The 20,741-nt window shown below is 38.1% G+C and overlaps 1 protein-coding gene across 1 annotated transcript in view; it reads left to right on the top strand.

The window, feature by feature from the left end:
* NAALADL2 (N-acetylated alpha-linked acidic dipeptidase like 2) overlaps positions 1-20,147 on the top strand; it is a gene marked incomplete at both ends in the record, with an annotated part of 311,905 nt that extends 291,758 nt beyond the window's left edge. Inside the window, 2 exons of the mRNA XM_082287835.1 lie at positions 5,152-5,350; positions 19,949-20,147. Of these exons, the coding sequence (XP_082143961.1) occupies positions 5,152-5,350; positions 19,949-20,147 (398 nt within the window). The remainder of the gene's footprint in view (positions 1-5,151; positions 5,351-19,948) is intronic.
* Positions 20,148-20,741: the final 594 nt, after the last annotated feature.

The following is a 20,741-nucleotide window of genomic DNA, read 5'->3' as shown; positions in this document are numbered from 1 at the left end:
ACTCAGCACTTTACAGACCATTTCTTACATTCAGGATAGTCTGGATGGCAACTTATGTCATCCCCAACATGTTCTTGTGGCTCATGGCCTGTTCCTCGGAAAGATGGGGAGGAGGCTGATAAGTGACATGTGTTCTCTCCCCTTGCACACACCAGAATTCCTGGAAATGAGCCACTGCTTTTGGGTTTATATGAAAGGAGGGGTTGGGGCTGGAGAGATTTCTTTTTGTGCATCTGCTGATGCTCTGATGTCTAACAGGAAACCTTGTGGTCATAACTGATAGGAGATGCAGGTTCCAAGACTGAAATCCAGATCCCCAGGGCTAGTCAGGCTGTTGCCTGTCTATTCACAGATGTGATATTTTAGAAAAATTTATAAATAGGTAACTGCTTAGAATATTCTCATTAGCTACACCTTGCAGTTGTGTGGTATTTTGCCTTCCATACATTTAAAATCAAGACCCATTGCAACTTGAAACAAATACATTAATGTCTTTCTAGGCCTTGTATCCTATGAAAATCCAATTAGTCTTTTGAGGTAGGGTGCAGACAAGATGTCAAATCTGGTGTGTGAATGATACAAAAGGTGCTTTTAAGCACTCCTGTAGAATTGCTTTTTATGTATACACAAATAAAAATGTACAATCATTTGTATAGAAGTATTTTGTATGTATGCGTTTTTATCCAGAACATATTTGTATTTTCTGCTGAAAGCTCTTAGCACTATGCTCCTTGTAGCCTGTCTTTAGAATCTGGTGTCTGTCACAGCAAGTTTCAGGGGTTGATGATGGAGATTCTCAGGTGTCTCGTTAGGATTAAATGCATTTCTGTACCTTTGCATCTGACTGTCTCAGCAATAAAAAGTTCAGCCACCCAGTTGACAAAAATAAAGCCAGCCAGGTTGATGGTGTCCCTTGCCTGGGTGCTGTTGGAGCTGATGTCCTTTTACTATTGCCAGTCACTTGGACTCATGCAAACCTTTCAAAACTGGAGTCTGTGCCCCAGCCCTGAATTGTGGCTGTGCAGCACCAGGCAGGCAGGGTGAGATTCCCCATTTGTGGCTGTCAGCACAGGCTGCTGGAGCAAATTGTAGCCATCTCTGATAGGCACTGGCTGAGAGGGGGAGGCTTATGAAGACAAATTAAGGGTGGATGAGATTTTCTGGTTTTCCAGAAGTGCAAGAGCTGTTATTTAAAGCTCTTTGACTGACGCAGTGTCAGCTGTGTGTGGCTTCCTATGAGTTAGGCCCTTTCTTCTCCCCAGAATGGATGTTTTACGGATGTTACAGCAGCTGAAGTACTTGGGGTGATAGTAGTAGGCAGCACTAGCAGAAGTTTAAAATAATCTGGTTTATGATAAGTCATTTCCAGGACAGTCTGTGTGACTTTCCACAGCCCTGTCTCTACCCATACATTTCAAAACATCAGGCTAAACTCTGTCCTTAGAAAAATCAATACAGAAACATACCTCTCACATTTAATTGATAGCTGCATGCTCATTGCCTACAGCTATCTGCTGCTCTTCAGCTTGGCATCATTTTACATGCTTGACTGTATTTCCCTGATCATTTTGGGTGCTTTTCAGAGTTACTCTCTCCACCTGTCTGTAGTGTTCAGAAAGTTTCCCTCTTTACTGTTCCCACCTGTTATTCTTGACTGCAACAGAGGTGAAAAATGCAACAAATCTGTATAGATGACAGAAATATCTCCTTTGACATGAGACACTGGCATCTTGTCTTCAGAATCCATTCAAGGTTATTATATATTAGTACCTTTCTTCAGCCTTTAAAAAAACAGTCATGGAAAAATGCATTTTCCATGAACAAATATTTGGTGCTGAATGGCAAGGATGAGCATCTATTCAGTATCAGTAGGCCATAAGTTTCAGCAGCTCTGTACAAAGTAATTTATAACTCCACAGAATGATAGAATAGTTTGGATTGAAAGGGACCTTTAAATGTCCTCTTCTCCAACCCCCCTGCAATGAACAGAGACACCTTCAAGAGGATCAAGATGCTCAGAGCCTCATCGAACCTGGCACTAAATGTTTCCTGGATGGGGCATTCACCACCTCCCTGGGCAACCCAGTGTTCCACCATCCTCATTGTAAAAAATTTCTTCCTTACACCTTGTCTAAATCTAATATTTTAGTTTAAAACCCTTACCCCTTGTCCTATTTTGAAAGTTTGTCCCAGATTTTCTTAAAGTTCATGCCCTTAAAGTATTGAAAGAGCACAATAAAGTCTTCCTGAAGCCTGCTCTTCTCCAGGCTCCTGTATTGACATGCAGATAGTAAAATGTCACAACATTCCACTTTTACATAAATTCTTTGAAAAAGACTTGGAGTAATATGAGATTAGTTTATTTGGGCTATAGCAGTCATGGTAGCAAAATTGAAGCTGATGGCAACATATTCCTTGCACTAAGGATATCTGTGGATTTGTGTTTCTGCCCCTTTAGGGTGCTTCCTACAAAGCTTTCCCGTTCAGATGTTCTACTGCCAGGTCTGCTCATCCTATTTTGCAGAGCATGAAAAATTGTCCTAGTGAATACAGCAGGACACCACAGCTGATTCTGAATTTGCAAGCTAATCAAAATCTGAATCAATTTCCCTTCTCTCTTACATGCAAACACATGTTCACATGTATGGTGAGCAAGCATCATGGTGCCTTAAAATGCTGATTTGTCTGTGCTCCCTTTCCTATAAGTACTTGTAGGCAAGTACTTTCATAACAGAGGGCACAAACACAATTTAAAAATGCTAGCTCTCTAGCTGTGCTTTTCATAAGGGCAATCAGTTACACAGGGAAGGCTATTGTATTCAATGTCTGTAAAAATAAATATCTATTTGGTGTAACTTGTTTCTGAATAGGATCCAGTTACATTTAGCAAGTGCAATGAAATTCAACAGTGTAATTCCCTGATCAAGAGTGCACATGCTCTTGAGTCACTTTCTTGTATTTGCAATTTTATTTTTACAGCAACTAAACAACTAGCTTAGATGATTCATCATGATTCGTCCTGGAGACAAAAGGACAAAGAATACAAAATATTATAATGTGGCATTTTTTTCTCTTAAGCAAAGTAACACTTGTGCTTGATTTTCTCTGTAGAAGCATAACAAGGTGTTTAAAACATCATTAGTTGATGTGGGGTTTTATTGAAGAATCATTTGCCCTTCCATTCCCATCTTCTCAGCCTGAGAAAAGCAGAAATCAGTTTCCCTTGGTGCAGTTCAGTGTGTTGTGATGCCTGTTCTGTCCTTAGTTGGCTGAGGTAACACTGGCTGACTTGCAGGTTTTGTACTGAAGAACTGAAAAAGGGCCTGTGTGTGTGTTTTCTAACAGGTGGTTTAGAGTGTAAAACAAACACAGGGTTGCTTTAGGGGCTGTGGAGAACAAGTGAGAGCATTTACAGGATTTTTATGTTTAAAAGGATGGTATGGTTGGCTTCATTTCCAAATACAGAAAGATGGATTTTCCCTTTATCTCACCTTCCCTATTGAAAAGGCAAAGCTGACATTTTAAATTGTTTATATAAGATTCAGAATAAAAATTATAAAAGTTTTATGTTACTTGGAATACGAAGTGCTTTGCTGAAACCAAAGGATTCTAACAGGGTGAATTTAAACATTTCCATATGGACACAAGTCCCAGGGTAAGGTATGCACAGTGCCTGCATTATCCCAATATTGCCATTACATGGGAATGGAAAGTTCTTCAGCTGCACAGGACATTTGCCGGAGATTTGAAAAGTAACGATAATGATATTTTACAAAATATCCCAAATGTACCATGCTTGGAGAATATTTTTCTGAGGCATCAAACTAACTTGATCAGAATTTAAATTATTCCAATTATTCTAATCTCAACTCATGGGTTTTAACTTTTTTGTTCTTCTCCCCACTCCATCAGGGAAGCCAGAGGGTGTGAGTGAGCAGTTGTGTGGTACTTACTTGCCAGCTGAGGTTAAACCATATCAGTGTTCTCCAATTACTAGTTGTGATTTTTTCCATGTATATCTTAGACAAGGAAGTTTAAAATTCATTGAACTTGAGTCTTGAACCACTTTCTTGGCTTAATTATCTCAGTCCCTAAGGTACTGAACTCATTGAGGTTTGCACATTCAGGTAGAGGTGAGACAGCTCCTAGAGCTGTATGGTTTATGTTGATTAAAGCATTATTTGAAAGATCTAAGGATAGGTGATTGCTTGTCAATAGGCAAAGTGAATTTTGGCCTTAAGGATAATTTCTGCATCCTGGGAATGTTTGTGCTGACTGATACTGCTTTTGACTTTATATCAGGTTCAGGCTTTGCTTTCTCTCTCCATGTGCTTGTAAAGATGAGGACAGTGCATGCACACACTGGGAAAGGAGGCCACACTCTTCACCTGCACTGCAGGTGGGAGGAGGCTGCACATTCACAGTGCTCCAATTCACAGTTCTCTTTCTGGACTATGAACAGGGAAATACTGAAATTGTGGTGTGCTCCTAAGTGCTGCAGGCTTTTATTCTTTTGCTCTCTCAGTAGGGTTGCTAACAAGGCAATAGTTAACACTCCAAGTTTTAAAAGTTTTGAAAATATTGACTGGATTAGAATATGCATTAGGATATCAATTAAAGTTGGCTCATTGGCATATGACTTAAGTGATTAAGTGGAGCAATTTCACATACCCTCTACAATTGCTGTTCACCTCTAAGATTCTAAAATGTTGACTCAAATTCAATTAAACTCTGCATATTACAATATTCTATAGAGCAGTCATTATGGAATCCAAGCACAGGCTTTCAGACTTGAAAGCAATAGCATCAAATGACATTGAATAAATGCAGTCTCAGAAGGAAATGTTGTAGTTCTTGATTTATAACCATTGCTTCCTGCATGCCTGTTTTTCCAATGCTAGAGTTCAAGCTGTACCCCAAAATCATTTCTCACAAGTTATTAGATCTTGAAGCATCAGAGCCCAAATTGATCTTTGAGAAACAGACCAGAGGTTACAGAGAATGATCTGTGGCTTCCCTTGACCCATTCCATGCTGCTCACAGGGGAAAAAGAGGCTCAGGTTTTAATTGGACTATTAATTTTGACTTGAAAGCAAGAGTAATAAGTGGTCTCTGAATCACTGGTGACTGTCTTGCTCTCCCTGTTCCCAGGTGATGAAGCAGGCATTCCTCAGCTGCTGGCAGTGGCATCACGTCTGAGGGACACGGCGGAGCTGTTCCAGTCGGACGAGATGCGTCCAGCCAATGACCCCAAGGAACGAGCTCCTGTCAGAGTCAGGATGCTCAATGATGTGCTACAAGGCTTGGAGAAAAGCTTCTTGGTTCATCGAGCTCCTCCAGGACTTTACAGGTACAGTGCCCCGTTGTTCTGTAGTTGAGCTAAAATGGTGTTCAACAGTGCTTGGTTTGCAGAACTGTCTTTAGAAAGAAAACCTCAGCGAGTACCCAAGAATAAAGCTATTTTTTTCCTATCACATCCTTTCTGCAGAAAACATTAATTCATTACAATGCAAGGGGTCATTAGAATGCAGCACTGTAGCGTTTCTGTCATGACATTGCTGCTAACAAGACGTATGGTGTGATGGCAGCCCAGGCAGCGTGGCAGAAACATGTGTCAGATGGTACAGGAAGCTTTCAGAAGTAGAAAATATTTTGAAGTCTAATACTGCTTGGCAAGCTCCACCTATATTTTATTTAAAACTTTGTACAGTTCATTGACGATTCAGAACTGTACAAGAAACTCCGTAGCATTATTTAACATATTTAATTATATAGCAGCGTTCTTGGATGCATTTCAGTGAGTTAAGTGCAGTACAGTTCAGTTAATGAGGAGGCCTGAGTCAGTCACTGCTCATAACATCTTGTTTCTGCTTGGAATTCTTCTCTGCTATGTGTTCAGCTGCACTACCCAGGTTGGTTTTAAGATGTCGTAGTCATCCCATCTTTTAGTTTCTAAGAAAGAAGTCTGCAGGTCTCTATCTCTCGCCAGAACCAACTAAAGTAACAAAACAGTATTTTGATTTCAGTTGATGGGAGAGATTATCCAGTGTCTCATGCAAGTGATGGTGTAAAGTGGACATAAAACAGACGTGTGGTGGAGGTGGGAGAGGAAAGGAGAAAGCTCCAGCAACAGGAGGAAGAGATTCTTCCGGTCATTAGCAGTGGTATAAAACAAATGCAGTCATCTTTTAACAAAAGCAAAGGTAAAAAAACCAAAGGTAGTTACCAGGAACTCAGCAGTGTCAGTGAATAAAAGCCCTACAGCTGTAATAAAGAAAATAGAATAATTACATTTGGGGAGGGGCTAATTTACTTACTTCCTGCTGTGACTGGATTTATAACATAAAGATACAAGCCAAAATGGGATTAGATAAAGTCTAATATTCCAGGTTTAGCAGTGCTGTCTGTCTTGTCTGAACTGGTATGGTGTTGCAAAGGAGCCATAATTTAATAATAATGTTTAATAATAATGTAATATATGTGTGTTGCATTGCAACAGCAACATTCAACATCGTTGAATCTGGCCCAGCTCTTTATTTGTAAAAATAAATTATGTCAAAACTTAGGATTCCAATAAGAGGGGTTTACACATCTTCTAATATTCGAATTCTTGCAGTGCTTGCATTATTAAGTTTGTTATTTACCAAAATGTAATTCCTAGATATGCAGACATAATGTAACAAATTTTTCACCTGCTCTCTGTAGTACTTTGGTACAGAGCAAAAGTACTGTCACACTGGCAAAGGAGACACTGTGGAAATCAAAATGTTGTACATGTTGCCCTCCAATTCAATTAAATTTGATACAAGATTTAACAATACAAGATTTCTAAGTCTGGGAGAAAACATTGGCTTTGATTTATTCTGAATAATTTTACCTGACATCATCTGGAATATACAACAGTAAAGGACACCTTGTGCATCATCATTTAGATGCCATTTAAAAAGAATACACCCTTTGTACTGTGCCAAGGTGTGTAATTGTTACCTTTAATGGTAAATCTACACAGATAAACAGAGTCAAGGACGCTGTTAGATTTCTGATGTCCTTTGCTGCCATTTAAAATCTGAAGTACATTTGCTTAATTAAAAAATAAAAAGCATCTAACCATAAGTCTTGTTTAGATTATTTTTCATTTTTTAGGGATTGAAAGTCCTTCTATTAGTTGATGAAGTTATGTTTTGTATTCTGAAGCTATGATTGTTTCCCAAGAACACTGGAAATACTTGAAAAAACTGATACACTTTTTTTTTTTTTTTTTGCTTGTAAAACTTTAAGCTTATTCTTTTTGTCATTTGGTAAAGAAAACAAACAAAAAAATCCATTTCACAGCCAGGACCTTGTATGCCATGTTTCATCCCAGTCAGAAGATTGATAGGCAAGTTATAAAGCCCTGAAATAGTGGTTTATAATGGAAATGCTGGCAGCCCTTTAACTATAGCAGCACAAGCAGTACAGCAATAAATACTGTGCTTCATCTGTAAACAGAAATTTAGGATGCAGTTTGCAGCCTTGACCTTCAGGCTCCAACTGTGTTTAGATCATTAAGATTCCATAAATACTGTAATTTACAGCCTTCTGAAGGAAGAATTTGTGTGCACGGTAAAGGACATATTCTTCATGAAAAAATGATTGCTTCCTGTATACCCATTTGGACTCATATTCTCAACCTCAATCAAAGCACTTGACAAATTTGCTGAAGTTTTAGGCATCATTTTTAGCCTTGTGTTTGCCCTAATTCACAGCTCTCTGGATCTGTACTATGTTTTCTCTCCTACAACTTGAATTAAAAAGAAAGGTGGATTTTTTCTTTATTACAGGGGGGTTGCAATCTGCTTGTGCTTCTCCACTACAGGGGAACTGATATATCTTTTATATATAATTTTTCTATGGTTTGCACACACATTCCCATAGCTACAGTCTTTTACTATATATATGTACTGTAAAAAAAGAAATGCCTAATTCCAGTCAATGTCCTAGGGCAATATTTGGGCGTAATTGATGCATTATGCATCTATAATGAGAAGTAATATTAATCAAACTTACTAACAGAATTCAAATTACTAATTTTTTTTAATAATTGGATGAGGATATTTGATTAAATTTAAGTAACCATGATTGACATTGGCAGGTTGTTCAATAGTGGCAGTAAATGCTGTAGTTTAGATGCTCATCCCTCTTAACGGAACTTCCTGACATTGAACTGCAAATTTGACAACAGCACATGTTCCCCATGATCTCTATTTCCAGCTGAGCTGGAAATGAACAAGTACAGCTTTCATCAGGGTATTTTAGTCTTATCCAGAAATTTAGGCAGAATGAAAAATAATAGGTTGAGGAATGTCCTGCTTTGCAAAAGTTACCCTGGGACTTGATTTGGGGTTAGGAGAAAATTGCTGACTTTTATTGTACCTGAAGAATTTCTTTGAATCCCAGTGGTAACCCTGGGTAGATTTTCTCTTTCCAGAATAAATGTGTAGGAATAAAATAGGATTGCTGTTGGTATTTTTCATTTATCTCTCTTTGTTTCTTATAACATAATCATAATACTGATTTTTTTTTTAATTTAAAATTTCTCATTATTTGAATGGAATAATGAGTAGAAATCAGTTTGTTTCTTACCTTTAGCCATTTTTTGCTTTCCACTCTCACAATATATACTGTTGTGGAACATTTCTGTGTGTTTTCTGATGATCACATTTTGCTGCTAGAGATAATAATCATAGGTTACACAGCAGTGGCATGTACAAGGTTAATGTAAGAACAGAGGCACTGTTACTTAGGCACTGTACAGGGGAAAAAAGGATTTCAAGCGTATTGTCCTCTCCATGAGATGGTCAGCCTCACCAGAGCCATGAGAAGATTCCATAAATACTGATCATGTCTGCTGTCGTGCTTCTGCATGTTTTTCCCTCTACAGAAATACCAACCAAAACACTGCCACCAGCAATATCAGGGATAGCAAGACAGCATGGATCTTCCTGGTGTTCATAAATACTGAGTTCAAACCTTGTGTTTGCCTAGGCTCAGTAAGAGGGCTCTCCCTGTTCCTTGTATATTTTGTTGTATTTTTTATACTTGCTGATCCCCACAGCTTCTGACAACCTGTCAGCCTGATGTGTCTGTCAAGTCTGTGTATGCACTCCTCAGGTACTCACACAGAGATCCTCTCCCTGTGTTGAAAGGCAGAGCTTTTCAGTGTATTCAGTATTGCAAAGAAAGGAGCTAATGAAGCAGACTTCATGGAGATCAGGCATGGCACACTCAGTGCAGTAAGATCTCCAGTCTTACTGAGAGTGTCACATTTCTTCAGGTCCAGGTCTAATTTGTAGATTTGATGGATGCTGTTGATACAAGATGGATCCAGCAGTAAGTATGCAGGATTTCCTCGAATACCCTGGGGTGCTCCCCCAAAATTTCCAAACCTAAAAGAATCACTAAAATCACAGTTTGTGTCTTCAGTCTAAAATTAAAGCTGAAAAGAGGCGTACAAGGGCTCAGGCTGTCATTTCTGCTCCAGTTAGGTGGGTTTTATTCTTAATGGACCATTGCCTAAGGATCAGTTATGTCCTGACTGACAGTTCTTTTAACAGTTTTATAAAAAAAAATCAAAGTCAACTTGTGTAAAACCTTTCTTTTAAGAGTTTTATCTTAGCATGCCAAGTTTGTCCTGTCCATTAAGGCTGTATGCACCTGCCACCACTATTTATGGAATTGTTACAAGGGTGATTGTGCTTTGTCTAATCGATGTAATTGAGTGAATTGAGTAATAACTAGGTGAAAAGTAAGGATTTTGAAAGCAATCTGTGTTTTCATCAAAGACCTCCAGCAGCTTTTATTGCTCATTTGTACCAGTTAAACTTCTTCCTTTTGCTTTTCATCACAGATACCCAAGTGTGACATTAACACTTCATTGGGCTAAAAAATTTCAACAAATGGGTACATTTTAATGCACTGAACAAAATACTGGCAGAAAGCAAAGATAGATAGTGCACCCTGAATTTGCCATGATGAAATGAAGGAACAATCAAAAGATGTTTTTAGTACCATTCAAAAAAGGCAATTTGCATTGCTCCTGAACTTGTGCCACTCAAGTTGGTCAACAACTTGTGTGTTGTTCACCAGAACAAATACTTTCCTTTCAGATTGAGATTTGTTATGTACATTTCTGACATGTGTAGATTCTGCACAGGATTTATTTCTGCTTTGCTGGTAAACTGCAGCAGATTCTCAGGTTTCAAAATACACATGCCCTAAGAGTCTTGTTTCTGGAGATATGTTTAGTAGGAAAATTAAAGACCTTATTATATCTCCATGAGTAAACAAGCTGCTCATTGGATTTAGAGGGGACAAGCATTAAAGATGCAAATATCCTGCTAATCTTAAACAGTAACGTGGGTAAACATGGAGTGCAATGTCACCTGCAAAATAAAACAAAACCCTAGCCCAGAGTTTCTACCGAAGACAGTAGTTCTGTCTCACTGTGTAAACTCTGGAGATTTGTTTCTCCATTTTGAATTATTCATTTATGACTTCAAGTAGAAAACATTCCTGTCTACTTTTTAGTAATATTTGAGATGTTTTTTGACCGACCTGAGCCAAATGCATGGAGTGTTTTTATTGTTCTGCATTGTATTATGTGGAGCAGAGAGTGATTTGATCCAGTGTCGATGATCCTTAGTGTGGGAAATACTGAAATAATTCATGTTTCACTGGCAGCAGTAGATAATGTTCTGTCTCTATTATCTGCCATGTGCAATTTGTAAATACAATGCTAGAATTATGTTGGGGGAGAAGGAAAGAATTGTGTGCTGGTTGTAGAATTGTGTACCTCAGATTTCGCCATTCTGTCCGAGTAAATGAATTTTTGTCTTCCAGCAGAGCAATGATTTCCTGCCTGACTTTTGACCCCCATATTTTGCATCTTTCAAAATTTGTAACTTCTTTTCTTCTATTATTTTTTTCACAGCTTATAAATGGAGTTGTGAATAGTGGCATTACTTGTTTCCCTTTCTAATCCTTCTCTGGTGTTTCTCAGTTCTGCAGTTGTTGTTCAGCTCCCTTCTCTCTGATAGGTCTTTGTCCAAACGTATTTTCTACACCCAAAATGCCTTCCCATTTTCTTCTGCCTTATTCCTTTGAACTTTACAGTGTTTGAGCAGTGTTATTGTGGTTTATGCGATTGTAAGTATGGAGCAGCACATTTATCCTAGCACACACCAGTAGCATTTACTAGGTTGATAATGCTCTTACAAATTCCTGCTGTGGTTACTATTTTTCTCATGACTGATAATGATGCTGAATTATGCCCTTTTTTAATACTGAGGAGATGCAATAAAGTGAGTGAAACTCTTACTCAAAACACCTGATCCATCTGAGTGGCAATTGAGATGTTTTTTTCCTTTGGAATCACTGATACATGTAATGGCCACGAATTAATGACTGTATTTGTTGTCTTGTAAATTTTTACTATTTGAAGAGCATTTGCTGCATAAATACTACTGAATTAGCCATCTGCAGAGCTGTAATTATGGCAGACTTTAAAGCTTATTTAAACAGGGAACATGAAAATCTTTTCATTACACCTGCAAAAGCAGAAAACCACTGTAATCAGGGATTATGTCATGGCTTGAAAACAGTTTTCTGACTTCTCTGATATGAAAAGAAACCTGGTTTTACATATATTAATTTACTTTTCCTCTATGTACTACTCATGAATTTTCTTCCATCTTTTTAATTAGGTTGATTTGTATACTGGCAGAGTTCTCTCTGTACCATACATCAGTCCCATTATGTTTGTGATCCAGTAAATATTATTATATTGTAATTTAACCCAGCATTAGTTGTCCTGAAGACAACACTTTTTCCAGGAAATAAAATTCCTTATTCTTCCCATGAATGTGCATGATATTTGCTGTGCAAAAAGTAGGGTTTTTTTGTAAAATGACATTTATTTTAATATGTGTCCTTATTGGATGTTTTAGCCCACCTCACAGCAATTGTTCTGCTGACTGTAAAAGCCCTTTCACAGCTGTTCTGTGAGCTCAGTGCAGAGCTCTCATGCCAACCTCCAGCAAGTCTTGTGGTTAGGATGCAGCTCCACTCTGTGTCCCTTGCTGGCAGATCTTGCTTGGGTCTGCACTTATGGTGCTAAATAGGGCAAGAATGTTTACTTCCAGAAAAAAAAAAATCTTCTGTGATCTCAGGAAGCTGTACATAGTGTTAGATTCTGAATAGTTTATTGAACATGACAGAAATTTAATATTTTATGCATTATTTTATCTTTATTATAAACAGTAGGACTGGTAACATTTTTTAGATCCAAGAAATATATGATTCCACATTTTTTGATCATGGCAGATAAGAACCACTCATGTATGGTTGAAATATTAGCCAAGAACACTTCTTGAACATGGGACAAAAATAAATGGAATTCATTGGGAAAGTAGTTAATATGCAACATTCCCCCACTAAAATATTACCCAGGCAACAGAGCTTAGAAATGTGTTGATGAGATCATTAACAGGAAAATTACCTTACCTGGGACTTGAAAAAGGTGTTAATTTTGTGTGTGTACCTGCCATTGAAGGTAATAATGATGCCACTTTAGGCATTTCTTTAAGGATGGATTATGTATTATGACATAATCTTTTACCCCTCGTTAACTCTTAAGATAATGACCTGTGGTAATTGTCTCATGTCACATGGCACGGAGTTATTTAGGGTGATAAACCCAGTCAGGATCAGAACTGGAGATCAAGGTCAGGCCAGTTTCCTGCCTTAAGCACTGGACACTGCATGCTGCTTTGTTTAGAAATGGGATTCCTCCTTAGGAAGAGGATGTTTTACATCATTTCTAAATAAAAAACTCCATGAAGCCATCAGAACATCAGCTGTGAGCCATTTGGAAATAATTTTATTAATTCACTTCCCTCAAGTTCTTCAAAATAGTAGCACATCTGCTTTGAATTTGAGTGTTTCAGACTGAGACATCCTTAAAAGACAGATAGTTTCCTCCAAATTATGCACACAAGCATATGTTTCCTTCACTTGAAAAGAAAGTGTAGCATAAATCATTCAAAGAACAACATGCCTACATTTGTTACCAACAGCTACATTATTTGAAATTTAACAAAAGAGTATTTCATATCAATTGCTGCCAGCACATAACATTTTAAAATAGTTATATCAATTTTGATCACTGCATAGTCACTCTTTTAAGTATAGATATAAGTTCTTGTTCTAAGGAACCACAGAAAAGAACCACAGAAAACGTATTGGTGGATTTTCAAGGAAGTTTTACATTTCCATGGGGTGTACATCATTCTCATCAACTGCATAGAGGGTTTGGAAGCTCTGTGGCAAAGACTCAGAGTGGGTTCTGTGGCTTCTTCAGGAATTTCTACATAAAGTTGATTAATTAATTTCTGTAAAACCCTAGAGAAAATAATGCTTAATTAGAGGACTGCTCTTTAGCAGTGATAAATAGTGATTTGCAGCTTCTGAAGAACTAATGCGTCCTATTTTTAATTTTTTTGTTCCCCTTTTGTGTAATCTACAGCTTCTGTTGAAGGTGTAGATTGGATTCTCCTTACCTACTGATCTTGTTTACTCCAAAACAAGAAATCAGCTCCTAAAGTCAGTAAATATTCACCAGGAGAAAAACTGTGAGTGCATGGTAATGCTGATGTTCAGCACTGGCCAATAGATATTTTATTGAAGCCTGATTTACTCAAACTCAGTCTTTAAGCTAGTCAGGCTTCTTAGCTCCATTATTCTTATTTGAGGCTGTTCCAGAACATCAGTCCTATTATGGTCTGCTGCTTGCCTCAAGTTGCCAGCTCCCATTTGTTCATGGTTATTATATATTATACTAGACACTGTTTGCTATCAAAAGCAACAAAAATTAGGCCATGAAGTAATTACTGTTTATTTAATGAAAGTGAAAAGGTTTGGCTACAGGTTGTCTTAGATTCAGTATTTAATTTTTTTCTCAGCCATTGCAGGACACTGTCCTATTATCAGAAAATCAAGCTTAGCATTGTTAGCTTTACTTTATGTCAATCTTTTCTGTTGGCAGAAATTATTTCACTATCAAAAGAATAGTTTCCTTACATATTTCAGAACAGAAATGAATGTGTTCTGTGAATGTTGAGTTTTGGTCATAAAAAAAGTCCTCAAGCAACCTTTCTTGGCTTAAATTCTTTAATAAATAGACCTTTTGCTTTGTCTTTAGGATTCTGAATGTTCATACATGTGCTTTGGAATCTGGTATTGGTGCACTCAAGGCCCTCACAAAGATTTAAAGTTGTCAAGGTGCATCAAGCTGAAATTTTTGCTAAAGTTAGGCTTAGGTTAGGCTTTAGTGATCCTTCAGCAAGAGATTAGTGTGTTTCAGGACAGTGCATCCCTTACCTTTAAAAGGGACTGTAATCAAAGAGAACTGTAGGGAAATAAAAGATAATGGATCTTGTAACCCACTATTCTTCCAATTTGGCTTCTCTTTTTCCACTTGTTTATTTGGCAGGCAGTCAAGCCAAGCCAAGCTTTGAGACACTTCAAAGAGCTGCCAAAATCAGGATTAATTTTTTTAAGAAGACCTATTTAAAACTGACCTCTCAGAAATGTACTCAAACCTGGAATAATTACCTCCTCGTAGTCCCATGTCCCAACAGGATTCTGTTCATGCAGACTTACCACAACCTGCATTTGCCATAATTGACTCAATTAGAGGTGCCCTGTCTTTTATTATGCAAGATAAATCTGTATCTAGCAGGGAGTGAGTTTACCTGGTTTAGCACTGTCACGTAACAATGCCTTTGAAATGCCTTTCAGTTGGTTAGATTTTATTTCGGTTTGATATCTAGATTACCTGCAGCTTATCAACTGCTGATGACGTGCAAATACATCCCTTTCAGGCAGACACTCACCTCTGAGTGTACAAGATTTTAAATATATCACTCCTGGAAAATATATTGGTAGAACAGTTTGCAGCCTGTAAATGAGTGTACTAAGGGAATGCAGCTGATGGCTCTTTAAAAAATGAGAGGATGTGCAGGAAACAAAAGTTAGGAACAGCATATTACAAATAGAAGATCCTTAAAAATGATGTGCTGGGTTTGTGGGGACTTAGGGCAGTGAAGGAATGGTGACATTTACAGCTGAGTTGCCCTGAATGATTGGCTGCCACATCCCCCTCTTCCCTGGCCATGTGTGAGTTGTTCCATCCCATGGCCCCACAGCCTGTGACTTCCAGCGTTCGGTCCAGCAGGGAACAAGCATTGTAGGAAAAAAAGGAGTTTCTTCTGGATCAGCTTTAATGACATGTAATGACAGTTCACCAGGGCATATATTTTATCCTGATAAAAGTTAATCTTACATGGCCGGCAGCTGTAATTTTATAATTATAAACCTTCTGCCACAACAGTGCTGTGAAATAAAATAGGTAAGATAACAAAACTGCATATGGGTGTCAAAAAGGTTTAAAAAATAAGAAGAGAGGAAAGTAGAAGAACCATTGGAGATCAAAAGGATAAGGGGCCCAGAGGAAGAAGGAAAACTTTCTATATGTTCACCATAAAATTTCTGAGGTGCAACTTGTGTAAATAAACCAGTATAAATCAACCTGTGTTGTTCCCAGAGAAGAAGAATTTTTGATATTTTTATGTCCTACAATAAATAACCACCATGTGGAACTGGAAGTCCCAATATGTAAATATTGTTAATAGAGTGCATTTACTTATTTACCATGGTCTTACATTTACCATGTCTTACAAACACGAATGAAAACAGACTCCTAAATGTAAGAAAAGTGCATTCAAAATTGAACAGTATCAGGAGAAAGGGAAATTCAGAGAATCCTTGTTCTGGTGTGCTTTTTTTATTTTTTTTTCCTTGGAGGATACAAGAAAAAACAATTTAGGAAATTACGAAATTGAGTTTGTGAGGATGCTGAAGTGAGGATGCACATTGTGTTATAACTGGAATAGACAGAGGCTGCCCGTAGCATTTATCTGTAAACAATTTTACTGTGATTCCACAGAGAAAACCTGCAGTCATTTCATGTGGGACAGTAGACTTACAATCATGTCCTAATGATTGAATAGTTACTTTTCAAAATCTTTAACATGGGCTCTTAGATAGGAGTTTGTTTGTAAGTGCCTGAATAATTCATCTTGTGTTGTACATTACCTACAGACAAAATTTTCTTGTAAGCTAAAAAATCGTTTTTTGTGACAAGAATAATGTGGTAATCTAGTTTCATCTTGTACTGTCCAGTTGCTCTAATATTGAAGTTGTATTAAAGTCAGTATATTTTTAGTGTGATCTGTCATTCAAGAATTTGTCAAATTCCTTCTGGTGGGTGTGACAGTACCTCCTTATTTGTGGTTATGTAGAACAGCATTTAATGGCATTATTTTGATCAGTAATCCTTATGTTCCTCGGCCTGCCAAGGCCTTATAAAAATTATAGAAGAGGCTCTGTTTATAGTTTCTTTACTTTGCTAAGGCTGTTTTGTTTGTAGCCCTTTTATATCTTTCAGTGGTACTGCCTGAAGTTATTAATTGGGTTTCCTACTTGAGTGCTACACTTTTCAGGTTACTGGGATGTGTCATAGAAACAAGCCCGTTAAGATGAATGATGTGTGTTGTAATTTCATTAGTGTCATCAATAATGTATTGCAGTTTTCTGTTTAGGAGTGTCTTTTTGTTTTGTAGGGGTCAGGCTGACTCTGTGAATTATATTTATGAGATCAAAATAGTTAAAGATGAAGGTAGATACTTAAGCAATTAGGTCAGAGGCTGGAATTGTTTTAGAGGTGTAGGCTACAAAACCAATTTGTGTTAAGGAATGTTTAAGTAATTGAATTTCACAGTGTAAATTAAAGTTTCTTGCTATCATTCTGCATGTTGCGGGCACATGGTGATACCTTGTGTCAATGAAATGGCTGGGTTTTATTTTGCAGTCCATGTGTAATCTTTAATGAAAACACTTTCCTGACTTGTAAAGGCTTGGAAGTAATAAACTGAACAGACCATTTTTTTCATTTGATGGACCTTCAACAGAGATAAGAAGTAAACTTGTATAAATTGACTCTCATGAACATGCATAAAGAGAGAAATAATTTTATGTGACAAAGGGGTAGCATGGCTTGCCAAGCAAAGATAAGTAATTGGAAAATACAAGATCCCAGTGAGAACTCCTAGCAGAAAATTTGAAAGAAAGGGGTGAGGTATTATGTTACTTACTGTTGTTTGCATACATAAAAATAAAAATTAGGTTCTGTTCTACTATGTAATCAGCTATTCTGAAATCATATTACTATTTCAGAAGTTAAGATATTATTTTAAAATTATGACAGTGGACTGCTTGTCTCTTTCATTCATCAAACAGCTCAGATTTTCTCATCAGACACTAATTTGCCCTGCATTCAGGTGGGGTGGACTAGGAATACTTGTTTTCACTAGGATCACCTGCCTGTGGATTTACTGTAGAGTCAACACTGATTCCAAAATCACAGAAGCAGATTTAAACTGTATTAACACCCTTATATGTCAGGTTAAACCATCTTTTTAGCTTGTGTGCCTTGTTTAGAGCACATTTGAAGACAGGACATGAGATCTGTTCCTATTCACCACAAACATTGTCTCAGCAGTCCCCAAATGTTCCAATGTTCAGGCCATCCTGTCTTTAGGGTCTAGTTTCTGGCACTTAGTGGCAGTTTCTGAGTTAGTGCTGCTCTGCTGATGGTTGCTGTCTTATGATATTGTTATAAGTTGACATAAAGGAATAAAGGGATCCTAACACAGTCCAGGGCACCAGTGTTGTAGGCGTTTGGAGTAGAATTCCAGCTCAGTCAAACTCTCCCAGCCACCAGCAACCAGATCTCTCCTGAGGGTAGAAAGAAATGTGATTATCTCTAGCACTGTCCTTGCTGTTGGAGGTGCTTGAGGGGCTGTGAGCAGGCTTCTTTCTCCCTGTGAACTACAGGAACTATAGAGGAGAGTTCTTCAAAAGCCTGGTTCTGCTTGCACTGATCTCAGCAGGAGTCCCTGAACTGAGGGAGCAAAATCAATCCCTGCTTTGAAAAATGCAGTGTTTCCCATATCTATGCCTATCCTTAAAAACCAACCAACCAAGAATTTATCTGGGTCTCAACATACACAGTTTTCATTTACTGTATCACAGAGACTGCTTTGGGACAGACCATGAGATAACTTGAGTCAGCTTTGAGCATGAGCTCCACCATAGCTAGGGAACAGTAGCATCAGCTCAGAGCTAAGGAAGCAGGGAGTTGTCCAGTGGCTGCTGCAGTGCAAGCTGAGGAAGTTATTGCCACATCTGCCTGTTTCTGCACTCTTGATGTGGGTTTCTGTCCCCACTGAGCTGTTCTTAAATGCACTCCTAACCTGTTTCAGGCTAAGTGGTCTGTGTCAGTGATGACCTATTGTTTAAACTGTTTCTGCTGCAGTGTTGGATTCAACCCTTTCCCTCCTCTGTTTAGAACTCCAGTGTATTGCATTGCAGACCCCTTGAACTGTCTGGACGTATTGCTGTCAGGGGATGAAAAACTTACCATTCCTTCTGCACACTGCTGGGTTTAGATGTATACCCAATATTGGGGGGCAGAAACATACACTGAAAAATTTCCTTATGAGGACAGGAGTTATTTCATATCTTTGAAAAGCATTGATTCTCATTCAAAACATTTTTTAAAACTGAAAAACATGGCAGAAGATTGTAGGTGTTCTGTGGTGTCATTTACTGGGCTACTTTGTTACCTTTCCCCCAGGCAGACTGGCAATTAGGTGATTCACAGAATGATAAGGTACACTTCGGTGTTCGTCTGTCTCATGTAAATAAACTTGGCAGTTTTATTACTAATTTGGAGTTGCCATTTGGCATGTTCTGTGGTGCCATTAGGTTACTAACAAAGTGTGTGAGTTGTCCTGGTTCTTGCTGGATTCTCCATGAAACAGCTTCTCCCCTGCCCTGAACACCTGTCCTGTATTTAAGGATAAGGTCCTGCACCAAATCACTCTTGCTTTCCTGTTTCAAATTTCACTCACTTATGTTTACAGTCAAAGGAGCTCCTGGGTGGAGATTTATGATATTTATGTGCTCTTTTAATTAGTATAATGATTACACCTGGTTTTGGATAGCATTTGTAGTCTGCTTCAAAGAGTCTCATTAAAATCACTGAATAGCTTTGAATCCTGAGCCTTCCACACCTCATACAAGTAACATTTCCAAGGGATCACACAATACTCTTGCATCTGTTTTTCTACAAACCTTTAAAAATTTTTGCAGATATTATTAGAAACACAGATTTTGTTTCACAAGGGTTTGGCTGTGTGTGCTGCTTGTTTTCTTCCTTCAGTATGGGACATTAAAGATAGGTTACTCTTGTTCTGATCCCACAAAGGATTATTGATGAAGTAAAGTCTCTGCTGAAGGCAAGGAGACTTTTACCATTGACTTCAATGCAGCTGGAATTTCACCTCTGAAGTGTGAAATAAATAACATGAGAAGACAGGAAAAACAAAAACAAAACCAAACCTGTGCTGAGGGCTCACAGCAATAACCAAACTTTTTTTACAGGGGAATAAATGGAATCCATCTGAGACGCAAAATCCTTCATGAGGGGTGTGATAGGTCTAGGCTCATGCTTTTGAATAAAATCTTGAATGGTCAAAGAGGAATGTGAGATTTCTTTGATGGATTTAGTGACTACTCCAATGTAAGTACATGCAGTTCAGTGAATAGGTTCAGTTTACAAAGGCATAATAAATATGCATTTGCCTCTCGCTCTGTCACCGGTCAACTTTACTGTGCACAATATGTATCATCTGTAAGCTGTGGCTGATACTTGCAGGGTTTCTTGATGGCATCTGATGGATTATTTTTGAGTAGGAAGCTTACCATTCTCTCCATTGTTCTCTTTCAGAAATATTCTTTACAGACTGGATGACAGGACCAGCCAGTTTTCAGTACTGCTGGAGGCACTGGAGCACTACAAACTACATCAGTCAAATGAGACCATTCAAGCAGCCTTGTCAGAGGTTCTGAACAGCATCAATTCAGCTCAGGTTTATTTCAAAGCAGGACTTGATGTGTTTGAGACCACCTTAGCTGGAAAGAAATGAGAGGATTCTCTGTGTTCTAAGACATTTGTTTACAACTTGCTAAACAAAAGTTCAACTTGGACCAGAATTGCTCTGAGGATCAAAGTTTTTCTTCAGCTGGCGCTTAAAGGTACTGCAACACGTGGTTTAAGAAATGTAAAACAGTATTTTGCACTGTTCACAGTATGTCTCAAATGTCTGTTCCTGAATGTATAAAACATAAAGAGAGGGAGTAACACTTCAGAGATGATTTTTGGAAGGACATCTGCTGTATTTTTGTATGTAAAATACCTTTTTATGACTAAGAGCTCAATCTTGCGAAGTGCCAGGCACGTCCTGCGATGTGCTGAAGCCCTGGTTCTGAGACACCCCAGATGTGCACCCAGGGGAGATTTCCTTTTCCTCTGTCAGAAAAATCTGACTCAAGTTTCCTAAGGTCTTCAGCAAGCTCATCTTCTTTCTTACTCCGTTCAGAGTAAGTAGTTGAAGGATGTGGTGTTTCCATGGGTATCCAGCACCGGAGTGGAAATGCACAAAACACCTTTACTCCTGTGGAACAATAAATACCTCAGTTCTGAGAATACAGATAAACTTTGATTATTCCATTTCTGTATG

Source organism: Coloeus monedula (assembly GCF_965178545.1).
Source record: "Coloeus monedula genome assembly, chromosome: 10".
Taxonomy (NCBI): domain Eukaryota; kingdom Metazoa; phylum Chordata; class Aves; order Passeriformes; family Corvidae; genus Coloeus; species Coloeus monedula.
Note: the sequence above shows the minus strand (reverse complement) of the source record. Positions and strands in the feature narration are given on the sequence as shown.